At 37.6% G+C, this 16,450-nt stretch overlaps 2 protein-coding genes and 1 long non-coding RNA gene across 7 annotated transcripts in view; all 3 read right to left on the reverse strand.

The window, feature by feature from the left end:
- Window positions 1-1,688: 1,688 nt before the first annotated feature.
- On the reverse strand, window positions 1,689-11,000 carry LOC143445040 (zinc finger BED domain-containing protein 5-like). Of its 3 annotated transcripts, none has more exons than XR_013113786.1 (3): window positions 10,901-11,000; window positions 2,706-2,762; window positions 1,689-2,597 (listed from the first exon to the last, which is right to left on the reverse strand). XR_013113786.1 is itself a non-coding variant. In XM_076943844.1 (3 exons), exons 1-3 carry the CDS (start codon window positions 9,284-9,286, stop codon window positions 2,590-2,592), a joined length of 417 nt encoding a protein of 138 aa, XP_076799959.1. In that variant the 5' UTR covers window positions 9,287-9,706; the 3' UTR covers window positions 1,689-2,589. The 3 variants fall into 3 exon arrangements, 2 of the variants coding, with proteins under 2 accessions (XP_076799959.1, XP_076799958.1); XM_076943844.1 differs by lacking the exon at window positions 10,901-11,000 and adding an exon at window positions 8,935-9,706; XM_076943843.1 differs by lacking the exon at window positions 10,901-11,000 and adding an exon at window positions 8,935-9,708 and having other exon boundaries at window positions 1,689-2,762.
- A 328-nt stretch (window positions 11,001-11,328) lies between these two features.
- On the reverse strand, window positions 11,329-13,139 carry LOC143445042 (uncharacterized). Its single transcript, XR_013113787.1, has 2 exons — window positions 12,153-13,139; window positions 11,329-12,075 (listed from the first exon to the last, which is right to left on the reverse strand). It is a non-coding gene; the product is annotated as an uncharacterized LOC143445042 (long non-coding RNA).
- Window positions 13,140-13,478: 339 nt separating this feature from the next.
- The window catches only part of LOC143445240 (low-density lipoprotein receptor-related protein 4-like), a 34,815-nt gene continuing 31,843 nt past the window's right edge, over window positions 13,479-16,450 (reverse strand). For all 3 annotated transcript variants that reach the window (XM_076944188.1, XM_076944189.1, XM_076944190.1), the window contains 8 exons: window positions 16,201-16,394; window positions 15,924-16,059; window positions 15,638-15,814; window positions 15,417-15,539; window positions 14,977-15,277; window positions 14,799-14,889; window positions 14,046-14,704; window positions 13,479-13,930 (listed from right to left, as the gene is read on the reverse strand). In XM_076944188.1, coding sequence (XP_076800303.1) covers window positions 13,890-13,930; window positions 14,046-14,704; window positions 14,799-14,889; window positions 14,977-15,277; window positions 15,417-15,539; window positions 15,638-15,814; window positions 15,924-16,059; window positions 16,201-16,394 — 1,722 coding nt within the window. In that variant the 3' untranslated portion in view covers window positions 13,479-13,889. The remainder of the gene's footprint in view (window positions 13,931-14,045; window positions 14,705-14,798; window positions 14,890-14,976; window positions 15,278-15,416; window positions 15,540-15,637; window positions 15,815-15,923; window positions 16,060-16,200; window positions 16,395-16,450) is intronic.

The raw sequence follows: 16,450 nt of genomic DNA on the forward strand, positions 1-16,450 counted from the left end.
CTGTTGAGAACTTTTTGCCGGCTTAGCCATCTCACCTCTGTATGATAAGGCAAGTCGCCAAACTCTGAATCTAACTCCTGCAGTAAAGATGTAAATTGTCGGTGGTACAAACCTTTAGCTCTGATAAAGTTTACGGTTTGTATTACCGTGATCGTTACGTTTTCCATTTTTAGTATTTTTCCGCACAACGCTTCTTGATGTAGGCTATGATGCAGTGATATGCTGTTAACTTTCCAGAACAGTTCTCTTGCTGCATCTTTAACCGTATTCTTCCCACCAGTCCCTTTTTCTCACCACACATCGCCGGTGCCCCATCTGTTGTAAGCCCAACAAGTTTGTCCAATGGAAGGTTCATGTCGGTTAGACATTGACATACATTTTGAAATATGTCTTTCCCTGTCGTGGTCCCGTGCATTGATTTAATGCCCATTACTTCCTCTGTAATGCATAGTTTGCAATCTACTCCACGGAGAAAAATAGCCAGCTGTGCCGTATCAGTCACGTCCGTACTTTCATCAACGGCGAGAGAATAAGCAACAAAGCTTTTACCCTTTTCAATCAACTGCGTTTTTACATCAGTTGCCATCTCGCAGACTCTATCAACAATTGTATTTCTGCTAAGGCTTACATTTGCAAACAACTTCTTTTTCTCTGGACACAAAAGGTCGCACGCTTTCATCATAGAGTCTTTCAAAAATTTTCCTTCTGTAAAAGGTTTGGCTGCTTTGGCTATATCCTTTGCCAGTTCAAAACTTGTTTTCACAACAGCTTCACTTTGGGATTTCGCTTTGGTGAAAAATGTCTGCTGCGTTGTCAGATTCCGTTTTAACTCTTCTACCTTCCGCAGTTTCTGCTCTGCATTTAAGTTTTTGAAGCTATCTTGATGTTTGGTTTCATAGTGTCGTCTTAGGTTATATTCCTTAATTACTGCGACACTATCGCCACAAATGAGGCAAACCGGTTTTCCTGAGATGCTATTGAACATATACTCCGCTTCCCAGCGGTCCTGAAAATACCTGTTCTCTATATCTACTTTTCTTTTGGCCATATTGAAAGCTGCCGTACTATTAGACTTGCCAAAATTAAACTGAGGCTGCTGAATAAGAGCAGTTTTCACTGGGCTATTTTTGATTATTCTTCTGTTACGTCATTATGTTGCATTCATCTCCTTCCAAAAGCAATAAAGAATCAATAAAGAAAAAGGCAACCCAGATTACAAGCGTTAGATTAAATCTACTTATTGTATCGTATGGTGGAAGAACTGTTGTGCTACTCTTTTGTGCAATTTGTTATAATCTTGTTTCTTACTTGAAAAAAGTAAATTATACTGTACAATGATCTCGCGGGCCGGAAATAGTTCAATGTATAAAAAACTTTGCGGGCCAAATTTTATTGTAAAGCGGGCCGGATGTGGCCCGCGGGCCGGGAGTTTGACACATGAAATAGGGGTTTGTCTTTCTAAATATGCTGAAGTTCATGCATAGTTTTTGCAACATGGTGTTTATGTGGATTTTCCAAGAAAGATTTTCCTGCAAATGCAGACCTAATTTTATAGACCTTTTATTCTTGTCCTTACTCTCACTTTGCAAATACAGTTGCTCAGCAAACCTGTGATAATTAATCTGCATAACATAATTAGAACTTAACAATTTTGGCATAAAATTTTTCTACATAACACCACGTTCACAGATCTTGTAGTTTATTTTATTGCAGTTTCAGTTGAAGTATTAATAAAAATAAACCTATATTGTAAATATATTATTGTTTATTTTTTGCCATTAATTCCGTGAAATGAAAGTATGATACATGCTATTTAACATTATATTATTTTTTTACAAGCAGATGAGAAAGGCAGAAAAGCGGTAAAGCTCAAAGACATGGTTATACATGATACAATGTTGAATAAAACAAATAAAAAAATTATTTGTTTAGTCATTACTCATTAGTTAACAATCATTTATACAAGAAAACTTTGATGATACATCTGTAGCTAGCAATGACATTTGTGTAGGGATGGTAAAAAGGAAACCTAGCAAATATTTCACTATCACAGAGATCGGAACTCTGTTTCTTTGCCAGGTTGGTAAAATGCTTGCATTTTATGGTTTAGTGTCTCATGAATAAATGTAATAAAAACTGTCACTAAAGAAAACTCTAAATTTGATATGGTTAATGTCATCCAGAATTACAACAGAAACTCTTAAGTCAAAAGATAAGATTGTTATGACCTCGAAACTTAAACACTAAATTCAAGTAACTTAGGCTTTAATGAAAACAGAACAATCCTAAAACAAATAGAAATCAGTTACTTAGTACTTATACTACATAATACTTATATATGAACTCGACACTGCGCTTACTACTGAAATGATGTTGTGAAATGCTTACTACTGAAATGTCAGACGAGACCAACACATTTAAGGCGGCAACAAGCAATTAAGGCGATTAATTACAGAGGCTTGATTGTGCGCGAGGCAAACTGGCGTAAACAAAGGAATGTCACCACAAAGATACTCCTTGTTTATTACAAATTCTTGCTGTCAAGGTAAAGTCTGGCAAGGTTCTTGTATTATTTGAAATCAATAGTTTTTAGATTGCTGTAAAATATAGTAGTGTAAAAATAATTTAAAAACAGGATTTATTTTGAATGTGATTATTGTGTGTATTTATCATTTACTTTTTTCATGCTCAATTGCTTATCTTACCTGGATCTTTTTGTGTGATTGCCCCAAGGTCATTGAAGTTGACATATCCCACTTCATCTGAACATCACAGAATAAAATTAAATAGAAGTTTTTTGGACTTCATTAGTTTAAGTAAACATTTCTAAACAAGGTAGTGCTAATGCTCTAGTACACTGTTTATTGATCGAAAAGGCATCACATGCTTCTTTTTAACACTTTTGCATTCATGACTGTTACAGTAATATCCCATTTAAGTTCGCAAAATTTATTACAAAATCTAGATTGAACTTTTTCAGCAGTTTATCATGTCATCAAAAACATGTCAACTTGTCATAGAAAAGTTAAAAAACATCTCTATTAAAGTTCACAATTTATTAAACATATCATGAATCGTTAATTGGTGCATATTTGCACATATTATTTACAAATTGCGTCTGTTGTACATGCAAAAAATTTAGCCCAACTTCAATTGAGGCATCTATCGGTCTTGAATGGTTACTGATTAGCGCCTTCAGTTTTTCTGATATATACAAATCATAACAATACACCTATTTTGTAGCTAACTGTATTTACAAAACTATATTTGCTGATTTCACACCTATCACATAAGTTCGCACAAACTGCTCAGATTCAAGTCGCGAACTTAACCGGGATCTTACTGTATTGTATTTAAAAAAGTTAGTTTTTCTGTAGCTGATTTTGAAGTGTTTTTAGTATGAATCTTTCACACTCATTAACTAAATCTGTAGCAAATATTTTACATCGCAACCACACTTCTTTTTGCACATTGCTCAATCCGAGTGATGGCGAAGGTTTGTCCTGATCTATCATAATGGTTACAGTAAGTAATGGGGAATTGTTTGCGAAATCAGTAACGCATTTGCATATTTGTGAGAATCCCAATGAACGGGAATTTCGCAAGATATGATATTTGCAGCAAATTTTTGTGTTCTCTTTTTGCAAAATATTGGAAATTCAAGTAAATAGATTGTTTCTTGATAAAAAGGCATTAATTTAGTTTAAATAGAATTAGTATGTACATCTTTTGTTTGCAAGTTTGGAGTTAGATACATACCAGTTTTCAATTCCTGAGATGAAGACAGGCTTCCATTTGTTTGTCTCTGTATTGATAAGTTATACTGTATCAAATATTTTGCTTTAAACGTATATTAAGAACAGTGCATTTGTGAGTGTATGTGTAAAGCTAGGAGCTAAGTGAAGTATTGAAGTAAGAAATGTTACTTTCATATCAGAAGTGCTTCCTTTCATCTCAAGATACCCTGTCTCATCTGCAAATAGAATTTTGTGTCAGTACAGTTTGATTTTGGCAGTGAATCTGACTTAAACTTCTCTTTCAAGTCCAGCAGTTCCAGGTGTAAATTACTTTCATTACACATTACTTTCAAGTCCAGCAGTTCCAGGTGTAAATCCTCAGGACCCGAATAAACTTCTGTAGTGAATGGAGAGCTGAGCATATTAAACTGCGGTTCCAGGTTCTTTAAGTCTTGGAACTTTCTGCCGAATTCGATAGCCAAGGTATCCAACTCAACTTTATACTTTGCTGCAAGTTCACCAGAAATGTTTGCTTCTTTCAGCAAAGGAAAGTGACAAAACCTGTTGTTACCAGCTTGTCTGAGGAACAATGACAGCTTCATTTGGAATGATTTGACGTGGACGTACATCTTGTGTGCAAATAAACCATTGCCCTGAAGTTTTACATTTAATTCGTTCAACTTTTCCTTGATATCAATGGCAAACTTAAAGTCCATCCTCCACTCTTAATCAACTATGTTGGTACTAAAATCACATTGAATGCTTTTCATTTCCAGGAACATCACGATTTATTCTCTTAGCTCCCACACTCTCCTCAATACTTTGCCCAGGCTCAGCCAGCGGACATGGTTGTGGTAGAGGAAATCCAAATGTTCAGTTTCTAAATCTGCCAGCAATGCCCGGAACTGCCTGTGGTTAAGCCCCTTGGCTCTGATAAGATTGACAACATCGACAATTGAATCAGTAACGTGCTTAATGTTCAGTGCACCTTTACACAGACTTTCTTGATGGATGACGCAGTGAAGTGGTATGAGGGCATTAGTACTGTAGAATTTTTGGTCAACCTAGAAAAAATTCTTATAAAGACGTATTATATACCGTTGGAAAGATAATTTTATCAGCTTTTCAATGATGGGTTTTGTCATGTTTTGTACCTTGGGGAAAAAAAGTTATGACCAAAAACGTGCCAGGGGGTAAAACACTATTTTGCCAAACATTATAATACAATTATAAGCTAATATACGATACCTTCGTAACAGAATACAACACCATAAATTGGAATATTACTATCAGCAAAGCAAACTAACAATAGGACAGCAAAAAAATAAAACATAACTTTATTAAGAGGTATTTATCACACGTTTAAGGGGGTAAAAGTTGACCGAGACGGATATAATAGGAGAGATTTCACCGAAATAAAAGGTTTTTCTTTTATAAGCAAGGTCATGTAAGCAACACATAAAAGTTATCTAAGACGTAGTGAAGATGTGTTTAGTTAAAATGCTATTTCATAGGGTATTTTGTTACAAAAATACACCAAAAATCTGTACACCCCCAGTCCTGGAGTGCCAAAAAAGCCCGGTCTTGCTAGGGTTAAACCAACTGTAAAGATGTAAAAACGATATTTACAGTTTTAAGTTCGAATAAAATATAAACACATTTCAATCAAAATCATGCAAACGCATCCATAAAATGTCTTTCTTCTTCTCCCAATTCGTCATCAAACACGACTGTAGTATTTGTGCATGTCATTCCGCAACATTCCTTGCATGACGATGTGCATGTTAAGCCCGCTTTCCGACAAGAGCAGCGTCTGTTACATGATCCCTTGCAGCTACATCGAATGATTTTCAAGACATCTTCTGGTGCAGCAGCTACATCCGTCATCACTGGAGAAAACATGTCATCTTTCTTTTGCCAACCCCATGACAAGGGTTTCAAATCTGAGTTGCTTAAAGTTCTCCAAACTTTCAGCTGGTGATATACTCTGAGGCCGTGGTGATATGCAGCTCGTGGTGATGGTGGAAGGAGAGCTGGATCAACGTGAGAACGATTAGACATGACCATTTCCTCGTACTTCTGTTTCCTGATTTGCAATAAAGTATACGTAGACGAGTTTAACAATTCGAAGAACCGTATCGAAGCCCTGCCAACTTGGTCTGGAGACACGTCGTCTTCGTAGAAAACATCGGCAACATTTCGCAAACTGCTTGATTTCAACTTCTCAAATACAGATATCTTGCCGAATTTATGAACTGCTGAAGTTGTATCGCAGCCCGTAAATGCATGAGCGAATAACAAGTACTCCAAAACAATAACATCTACCTTCTCAATAATATCTCTAACTCTGTAGCACTGTCTTTGCTGGCAGTTTTTCCCTCTTGTAATGTTTGTCAAGAAGATATCAGGATAGTCGCGGTGCATAGCATGATACACTAGCAAGCAAAGGACATCAGTATCGTCGGAGTACACAGTTACAGGTGTCCCACCTACCGAATCAAAAGCAACTTGAACGATTGTTGTATCTGCATCACTAGGGCACAAATGAACTTTGAAACCATTCAACTCCAGTTGTTTCGATAAAGCCAACACAAATCTTTTGTTTGTTTGTATAGTTTGAGAAAAAGATGTTGCTTTCAGTTGGGCAAGGATTTTGATTATTTAATTCAACAGTTTGAGACGTCGTACCAGAGCGTTTTTGATGGGTTGAATCTTTGGTTGACACCCTGTAGCCATCAAAAACAATAACATTGGCGCGCAAATGCTGAAGAAAACTGATGTACTTTTTGAAGATCTCATGGAACTTCTCATTCTTCTTCCAGTCACAACACCACAACAAGGCACCGCCATCAATAATTTTTGTGGAGTCCGGTTCTTTAGTCATTTCAACTTTGTCCAAGATGTGTGACTTTAGTTTTGATTTTTGCGCAGTTCGTAGAACTCCATCTTTGAACAGTGACATTGGGTACAGTGATAACTCGTAGAAGAAGTAGTCTGCAATTTCGTTTTCTGGCTTTCTCTCTATGACAACAACCAATCTCAAAAAGAGCATTAATGGATCAATGGTGATAGTATCATGGTCAATTTTCACACGGGAATAAAGGCTCTGTATTGTACGTATTTGCTTCTTCCTCTTGAAGGAATAGCTGGCAAAGGTTTTACCATCAAGTTCAGCTTGGATAGACGCCCCTATCTCCTCAGCTCGGTCACAGGTCACACTGTTGTTGTCATCAACCAACCCTGAGTCTAGAGCCATAAGCTGAACTCCAACTTTAAATGGATTGTGTGAACGAAACCAGGTTTGTACTTTTTCAAAATCATCATTATCACGTTTGATTCTTCCAGCAAATGCCTCTTTGTGTTTATCATCAGAATTTGACAATGACGTGACTGTACTGAGTGCATCTGTCACTTCTGCACACCTGTGCATGGTTTTAGTCCACACCCTTAATACATTATCGGTGATGCCCTTGCCGATGATTCCGCCTTTTCCTTTTAGAGATTTCATGAGAATCTGTTCAATAGACAAATCAGTCCAGATTCCTGCCCATTGTGCCCAATGTTACCTGTTTAACTGGGGCCATAACCAATTCGTTCATGAATACTTTTAGCAATTCCGGTACATGGGGGTTTTCTGTGCCAAGAATATCTTCAACTGAAGGATACGTACTGCTTTCGTGTTCATGATTTTTTATGGCATACTTTATGAGTTTTGCTGCTGTTTTAACAATGCGCTCAGTCTCCTGAGATACATTGCTGTATCTTTCCTCATACCATTTTTCACCTATAATTCCACTCACTCTGTCAAGGAGAATAATTTTACTCTTGCCATTTCTTTCGACGAAGCGCAATGAATTTCCATACTTTTCTATTATTTTTATTTGGGTCATCTTCAATGAATATACATCATCCCCAAGTTCCTGCATCATGGAATGAAACTCTGCAACGGTGTACAAGTCCATATCATCTTCCATTTTTTTATACGCAGCATTAAACAATGTCATTTTTTCAGTGGATGTTGGACGACCAGGTGTTGAATACTGTGCAGGATTTTCAAACCTTGTTCTGCATGGTACATGGTATCTGGCTTCAGCAGCCACCAGGTCGTGTGCACTAAGCAGTCGTACCTGAACAGTTTTAGCAAGTTCATCGTCTCTACTTTGGCATAAAGCAAGTGTTACGTAATATATTCCTGATGATTTTGTCCGCACCTCTTCAAATTTATTTCGATCAGGGTGCCGTTCATCAAACATACAACTATATCCACAGTAAAAACACTGCTTTTTAAAGTCGAACGACTGTTGATCTGACCGGGTCGATACTCTCTTGATACTAGATTGTTTAGTGCTTGAGGCTGGACGTTTCTTGGATCTCGCATGGTTTCTCAAGAAAGTACGGCATGATGTGTGGATGTACGTAATATGGCCATTTTCTTTATTTTTCTGCAAAGTTGCGACCAGCGTTTCACAATCCAGTTTCAAAGCATGACCAATTATAGTGTCCAAAGGGTGTGTGGTACTATCACTCTCGCAGAAATAAGCTCCAACATGACATAGCCTTTTCTACACTTAACACAAATTGCTGTTTCTTTTTGACTAAGCATTATCTAAAAAAACAAGCAAGGTAAATAAAACTGACCATAGTAAGCAAACAATAACATAATAAAGTTATAACGAACAACGACAGCTCTAATGGTCCCTCCCCCCCGTCTTGCTCACTCTTACTCCCTGAAACAGATATATAATTCCTTTTTTATTTTCATTTATACCTTTTGCATCTATATCCTGCTTTTCTGTTGATAATTCATTACTTTCTAGCCTTTTGTTCATATTTTTATGTTAAATTGTTTTCCCTAATTTCAATTTTTACCCCTTGGCACGTTTTTGGTCATAACTTTTTTCCCCAAGGTACAAAAAATGACAAAACCTATCATTGAAAAGCTGATAAAATTATCTTTCCAACGGTATATAATACGTCTTTATAAGAATTTTTTCTAGGTTGACCCATTTTTAGACCAAATTCTACAGGACTACATGGCCAGGATGTTCTGCTTTAATCTTGTCATTGATCAACTTCAACAGCCCTACATTTTTTCCTGTCAAAGCACGAGCTCCATCAGTTGTTACACTTGCCATTTTATTCCACTCAAGCCCAGTTCTTGCAATACAGTTTTCAACAGCACGAAACAAGTCCTTACCAGTTGTTCTGTCTTTTAGGGACTCGACACTAAGTTGCTCTTCAGTCAGTTGAAAATTAGCATCCATTCCCCGTATAAATACCAACAACTGTGCAGTGTCTTGTACATCGGTGCTTTCATCCAATGCAAGCGAATACCACAAAAACTGCTTGCTTGTATCCTTCAGTTGACTCATGAGATCGTCACTTATTTTTCCAACACGTCTAACCACAGTTCTCCTCGATAAGGCAATGCTATCCATTTTGGTTTTCTGTTCTGGACACATGATATTAGCTACGTCAGAAATGCATTCCTTGATAAACTCACCGTCTGAAAACGACTTGTTCTTTTTTGCAAGTTTGTAAGAAACCATAAAACTGGCTTCCGTTGCAGCATCTTGTATGGTCGACTGTTTGGTGAAAACACTCTGTTGTTTCTTCAGCTTTTTCACTAGCTCTTGGCATTTCCGTTTTCTTTCTTCACTGATGAAATTTTGTCCAAAGTTTGCGTGCTTGGTTTGGTTGTGTCTTTTTAAATTGTACTCCTTGAAAACAGCCACGGACTCACGGCACAACAAGCAAACTGCTTTGTTCCCAATTGAATCAAACAATGCGTGAGAAGTGTACGGCTAGTTGCTGAGAGCATGTTGCAATACATGCGCGACTGACGTGTGTGTGTTTACGCACTGAAAGTGAAGAGAAAAACACACTCGTAAAGGGAATAATATTTTGTCATGTAACCTGTTTAATTAAAACAATAGGCCTAAGTGATGAGTAGGAGTTTCTGTAAGTGCCCGCGGGCCGCATAAAATGGGCCCGCGGGCCGTAGTTTGCCCACCCCTGTGTTAGACCAATCAGAGGCCAGCATTGCGGTGTTGTTTTTCAATGCGGGAATTACCGTAACAAACGGCAAGTTAGAAACTTCCTGGTCGTATTCTTAGGTTAGGCTAAAATGTAATTGAAACTTGAAAAAAGTTGACTTTTTTGGCCAAAAATTGCTGTCTTAAGTTTAACGAGCTATTGCAAGAGCTAGAGATATTTCATTTTCATTGTGATGCAGGATTTTTTGATTAATTGTATTTTTAGTAATTTCGCTTTATAATGAAACAAAAATTTTCACAGACGGTTTACCAGTACTCGACTGAAAGAAAATTTAAGAATCTCTTTTGTTTGTTTATCCAAAAAGGTTGCTAAAACAGGAAAACGCTTTCAACGCATGGTAGCCTATAGGCCTATATTTATATAACTTCAACCACCATGCTGAAAAAACTTCTGGAAAAAATTCAATTTTAAAATGGAAAAGGATCTAGCGTGTTCAGATGTGCCAACCAATAAGTGCTTTTGGCACCTGTATACAATCAAAAACTTTGACGCATTCGGTAAATTTTACTTTCGGGTGTTTTTGGGTTGAAATTGAACTTCGGAAATCAGTGTTGTAATGACTCAAGTCATTGACTTGACTCGAGCCGCATTTTTTGATGACTCGAGCCAAAGGTCCTAAATAATTATAATAACAATAATAACTTTTGATTTCATAAAAAATTTTGTTCGTTTGAAAACTTTTTACAATGTTATAGGGATGTGCGTAATGGAAAAAGTGTCGGATTGGTGAGAATGCGACTCGAATCCGAATCTGCTGATTTTGCTCACCTCGCTTTATCAAATTACCTGTCAAGATAATTATGCTTAATGACAAATTTGGGGCCTAACTTTGTCATTTTGTTGGTGAATAAAAAATTAAACCTATTTTCCGCTTTCAAAAATTAACTAAAACATTTCGCAAGCATTTGACTGTCTTTTCAGTGGAGGATAGGCTACAAGCAAAAACTTGAGTCTTTTACGGTTCATTTTTTACTATAGCCTATGCAAAATAAAAGTTGCAAAATTCTGCAAAATTCGGATTCGTGAAAATAACTAAAATGGTCGATATTCGGGTTCGATTCGACACATCTCTACAATGTTCACAAATTTAATGCAACATCACTCACCCTTTCTAATCCACGCTGTTCCTTTTTCACTTTAAAGTTGAAAAAGCGCATTCGTCATTTTATTCTAAGCTTTACATAACTAAAAGACCTGATGTGTTATTTGTCATAGTGTGATAATTTGTGGTCTTCCTTGACCAATCACTAATTGCGAATTGCCCGAGGCAGCTTCTCTGTTCAATGTAGGGCGTTCCTTAGTGCACTGGGACCTGTAACATTGCAGTATGTAGTGCATTTGGTTGCCTTGCTTGTTGTGACGAGGACTTTTATTTATTTACTTATTTATACTTTAATTATATTTATTGCTTGGTTGATTCGTTATTTGTTTGTGTAGATACTGGAATTGTATGTTTAATAAAGCCTATGTTGAGGTTAAATTGATTTGGTCCATTACGCATAGGCCCTATATACACCAAGCAAACTCTATCAAACTAAAGCAAGCCCATCATAAGACACCTTCTAACCCAAAAAATATTTAAAAAAAAAATAAAACAACTCACAGTACGATACAGCATCACAGTAAACAACTCACGATACAGCATCACAGTAAACAACTCACAGTACGAAACATTCCTTTACAAGTAGGCTACATCAGACTGCCAAATGTCATAGACTCATAACTAACATCACAAAAACATTAAACAATTGCAATATTAATTTTACAGTTAGTGGAATACTGTCTGTAAAACATTGAAGGACTTGTAATAGACTTATAGTGTTAAAATCACGGAAATGATAAATTACAACAAATAAGCTAGTTACCGTATCATACGTGCAAATAGGCAGTGTTAACACAGTGTCTCATACCCACAGTTACTGTACCATTATCAAATGACAAACATTTATGAATATAAATCACAAAGTTGTCTAAGAAACTAATTAGGCAGTGATCTTCTGAGATCAAAAACAAAAAGGAAAATCATCATTGTCCATAAATTCCACCTCTTCCGCACAACACGATCATCAGCAGAATATTTATTCACATATGATCGTCTAGCATTTGCATGCAGCCGAGCTAGTCTTGGTGTGACGTCAAAATTATCAGAAAATTTCTCACTCACTTTTATAATTGCCTCAAGAGTATTTACACCAAGATTGTTTCGCAGTTTGGTTTTGTTTAAGTTCAGCTTGGAGAATGTTCTTTCCACCACTGCAGTACTCTGTAGAAGAGCAGCTACCTGCAGCACAAATGTTGCCAGAGTTCTATAAGAATCAATTTTGCTCATAGCAAGCCAAAAATTTTCAAATGACTTGCCTTTCCATTGTCCAGAGATGATATTTTCATCTGCTAAAAGTGATCTCCATTGTCGGTCAATCTGCATTAACATTGAGCATAGTTGTAATGCAAGCAAGTCCACTAGCAATCGTGGCTGCAGCAGTGATTGAAGAAGTTTCGTTAACAATAGCAGATGGTTTCAAATGCGAAAGAAATTGGAGTACAGGGTCATCTAAATTGATCCTTCGATATAATTGCTTCACTGCCTCCCTATGCCATTCCCTACATCTTTCCAAGAAACTTTCTTTCTGATGAGGTAGCAATTCTTTGATTGTGTCACTTGCCATCAAGCCTGGATAAACCTCTTGGATAGAAAGCCAGCGGGAGCTTTCGTCAACATTAAGATGGTGGATATGACTATCTTTGATATAAGATCGCTTCATAAAGTTCAAAGCAAACATTTTGATCACACGGACCACTTCGAACCACCGCGCGCAACAAAGTCGTAAATCTACAAAACAAGATCACTTGATTCCTGTCTGCTCAATCTGCTGATTCTGCTGTCTCACTCTCCAGTCTCCACCTGTTGGGCTTCTCCAACTCTTTTTGCAATTTACAATTATTAGTACAGTATAACCACAACCAAGGCTTAAAACTAGGTCAGCCCTGACGTACAGCTTCAATCTGACAATTTACTTAACTAAAGTGTCCATTGTTACAACAATGAGTCCATTGTTACTACATCAGATAGAACGCATTGTTTCATAATCTGATCAAACAACTCGTCTAGACCGGGAAAATGCATGTCTAATTCAACAATGCTAATTCATTAAAGAGCCGCAGTTTGGCCACCCCTGGTTTAGAGTAGACTATGTTTTTGTCATTATTCAGTAAATTTATTATTTGAATTTATTTTTATTTTACTTTAAACAAAAGGAAATCTATGAGTAAAGGTGAAAAACCCGTAGGGTCACCCTACAAGGGGCCAAAAAACCCTACCGTAGGGTAAAATCCCTACGAGTGGCAGCCTTGGTTGCTATACTTCTAAACTGCCCTTGAGATAGTGTCGTTCAGCTTTTATATATAGAGAGAGTTAATTGTTTAAAAAGTTTTGTGGGTATTTTTTTGCCACTACGGGTTAAAGAGACGGTATTTCACAAGTCAATTAAACACGTTAAAACGTGAAAACTGGGTTCAAGCCTTTTACTGAGTGTGTCTATATATATTTCACACGAATTAAAGTTAGTCTACTTAATCATACACACTCGCGTAAATTATCCAACGAAATCACAGGTTTTCTTCTGGTAAAAAGCTTTATCCATTCACCAGTCGTTGTAGGCTACAACTTAAGCATTGGACGCTGTGTACAGTGGTGTTAAAATGATTTTCTTTATAAAAAGGACAATATTCGTGACTGGCAACAAGAGTTAGAAATAGAAAACGACAGTATCGAACAACGACACAATTACAAGTTGTACAGAAAAAAACGCGACCACAAAAAACTTAACACACATATATCTTACATATTCGAAAATAAGAAAAAAATAAATAAAAACATAAACAACAAAAGGGAAATTCTCAAACCTACTACTGTGTAACATCGAAGTCAAAGTCGTGTCCACGAGTAAATTGTACCAAAAATACATAATCAACTATATTAAAATGCAGGTAGATTTAAACAATACGTGCATAACACTGATTGAAACTACCAAAAAAGTGAAGATATATCAAAGAAACAATATAGCGGACGTATCTGCCAAAATTCGATTCCGTCACCTACTCCATATGCGGCCTTTCGAGCAGCCTTTCTGGAGCTTCTGCGTGTAAGAGAACAGAACATAAATACGGAGGTAGAGAAGACCACATTTTACAAAGTTGTTTGCGATGTTCAATAGCTTATCTTGCAACATTTCTAAGGCGAAGTGATCGTACTTTCGGTTTCTGAATCCACCTCGTCATAATTTGAACCTTCTTCTGCATCTAAACGAGGACTGCTGACTGCATTGCTTAGGCTGTCTTCAGAAAGAACAGTGCATGTAGTGGTGACACTGACTTTTGCCTGTTTATCCACAAGCGGGCGCAGAAGTCGATGTTTTGATTCAGGAGTGACTTGATTAGCTGAGCTATCTTCCGAATCAGAGTCATAAGTTGAATGTGAGACGTTAACATGGTGGCTAATGCACTCTTGCACCTGTGCGGGATGTGTGATGTCAGCCACACCAAGCTCGTCACTTGTGATGTCAGCCACATCGTCACTTTCGTCTTCTGGAACCTCAAGAGTAGACATCTGGCTGTAGGGTGGAATTGTCTCATAATATGGGGCTTCATCGCATTCTTCGGAGCCGGGAAAAAAATCGTCCGTACGCGTGATCGTCTGGGCTTCGATCAGCGATTTCTGGTCAGGGCTGTCTCCATGTGGCTCCACACCAGGCCATATACTAGGGGTATGGGTCAAACGCGTTGAACTACTCGTGTTGCTGCCACTCAAAAGCAGAGTGCTGTGACTAGTTCCGCTATATGTGAAGTTGCGGAAACTAACAGCGCCATTGTCGGCGGGGACGGTTGATCTCTTTCTCTTTCTTTTCAATTTTCTACGTATAACAGCAAATTTAGGTTTAAAAAGTGCACAATAATCACGGTACAATTTTCAGTGTTGGCGTATATCATCATTAAGTCGCTATTCACCTCCACATTATGAAGCCAAACCCGGAGAAGATCACAAAGACGATGAAAGCAGTTGCAAGAAACACGGCAAGAACGTGAAATATAAACTGATCTGTAGCACAAGTGTACCTTACATTAAATAAAACTATTCTTTACAATGTGGTTTCAACTAATACAGAGAAAGATAAAATGAACGTACTTGTATCACTAGCGTCGCCAATTGCGTCCGGAGATATCAAATTAATGAAAACTGTACTATTTCCATGAGCCAATATAGTCGTCGGATTTATGCTGGTAGCAATAGGGTAAATGCTACAGTTGCGTGCTTCTGGCTCAGAATGTACTTCGAGAACAGGCATATCTGTGGCCGGGTTTTCTGGGTCGGGGCAAGTACAAACGTAATTAGAAGGACCTTTCATAAGGCACAAGTGTGTGCACCCTCCGTATCCCGTAGTGACGTCACATAAGCTAGTGTCCGTTTGTCTGGAAGCTGAGACGGCCTGTAAGTGAAAATAAAACCATTAAAAATTCAATTGTAAATTAAGTTCTGTCACCGTATTTGATGTTTTTTGTTCAACTCATGCTACATATTCAGTTTTTATCCTGCAGCTATACTGATGCGGAGTCTATGTCTCTTACTTTTATGTCCATGAGACTTTCCACGCTGCTCAAGATTATCTTGCTTTTCCCGAGCTCATAGGGGTATGCGCTTGAATGGATTTTTTTCGTGTGCCAATCGGTCCAGTACAATACACCATTCAACTGCATTTGAAAGAAAATGTTTAGAATTAGAAACGTAATTATGCTGTACGCTGGAGCTGACGTCAAGTTAAATTCGTTTGCAACATATCTTCTCTTACATTTGTGATTGAAAATCCATGTGGAACTGGTGAAACAACAATTTTTCGATTCCTTCCGTTAAAATCGCAAGTCTCTATGCGGTTATACATGTGATGGGCGTCAACCCAGAATATTTTAGAATTGACATAGTCGATGGTGAGACCGTTTGGCCATTGCAAGTTCTTCCGAACAAGAATCTAGAAGAGCCAAACTTCAAGTCAGACACCAAAAGAAGACAGTAGAATAGCATAACTGAATAGTTAGATCATTAGTTACATAATTAACTATATATTTTGATATGATCACCTTTCGTCCACTTCCATCCATGAAAGCTTTTTCAATCCTTGCCTTTCCTCCCCAATCCGTCCAGAAGATCGCCCCTCGAGATGGATGGACGCAAAGAGCACGAGGCTCATCCAACATCGCATTGATTATCACTTTCCTAAGAACATAGTACAAAGTAAAATGGTATACAGTTTAGAACTCGGTATACATTTTATGACTAACGTACCAACTATAAAAGTTTTAGGTTACTAAAATATGTTGGATAATAAAGGAATATTGATAAAAAAGTGATATGAACCTGCTACTTCCGTCTAGCCTGGCGACTGAGATAGTGTTCGGGCCAGCGTCTGTCCAGTAAAAATTATTCGCTGACCAGTCGACGGCTATTCCGTCCATTGTCTTAAGGTCTCTTGAAACAATAGTCATCGCGCCTGTTCCGTCCAAATTTGATCGTTTAATGACGTTGAGGTACACGTCAGTGAAAAAAAGCAGCTGTGAAGCAACACATACTTTCATCGTAAAACCTAAATCATAAACGCGAGCCTAAC

The sequence above is a fragment of the Clavelina lepadiformis genome, chromosome 2, assembly GCF_947623445.1.
Source record: "Clavelina lepadiformis chromosome 2, kaClaLepa1.1, whole genome shotgun sequence".
Classification (NCBI taxonomy): Eukaryota; Metazoa; Chordata; class Ascidiacea; order Aplousobranchia; family Clavelinidae; genus Clavelina; species Clavelina lepadiformis.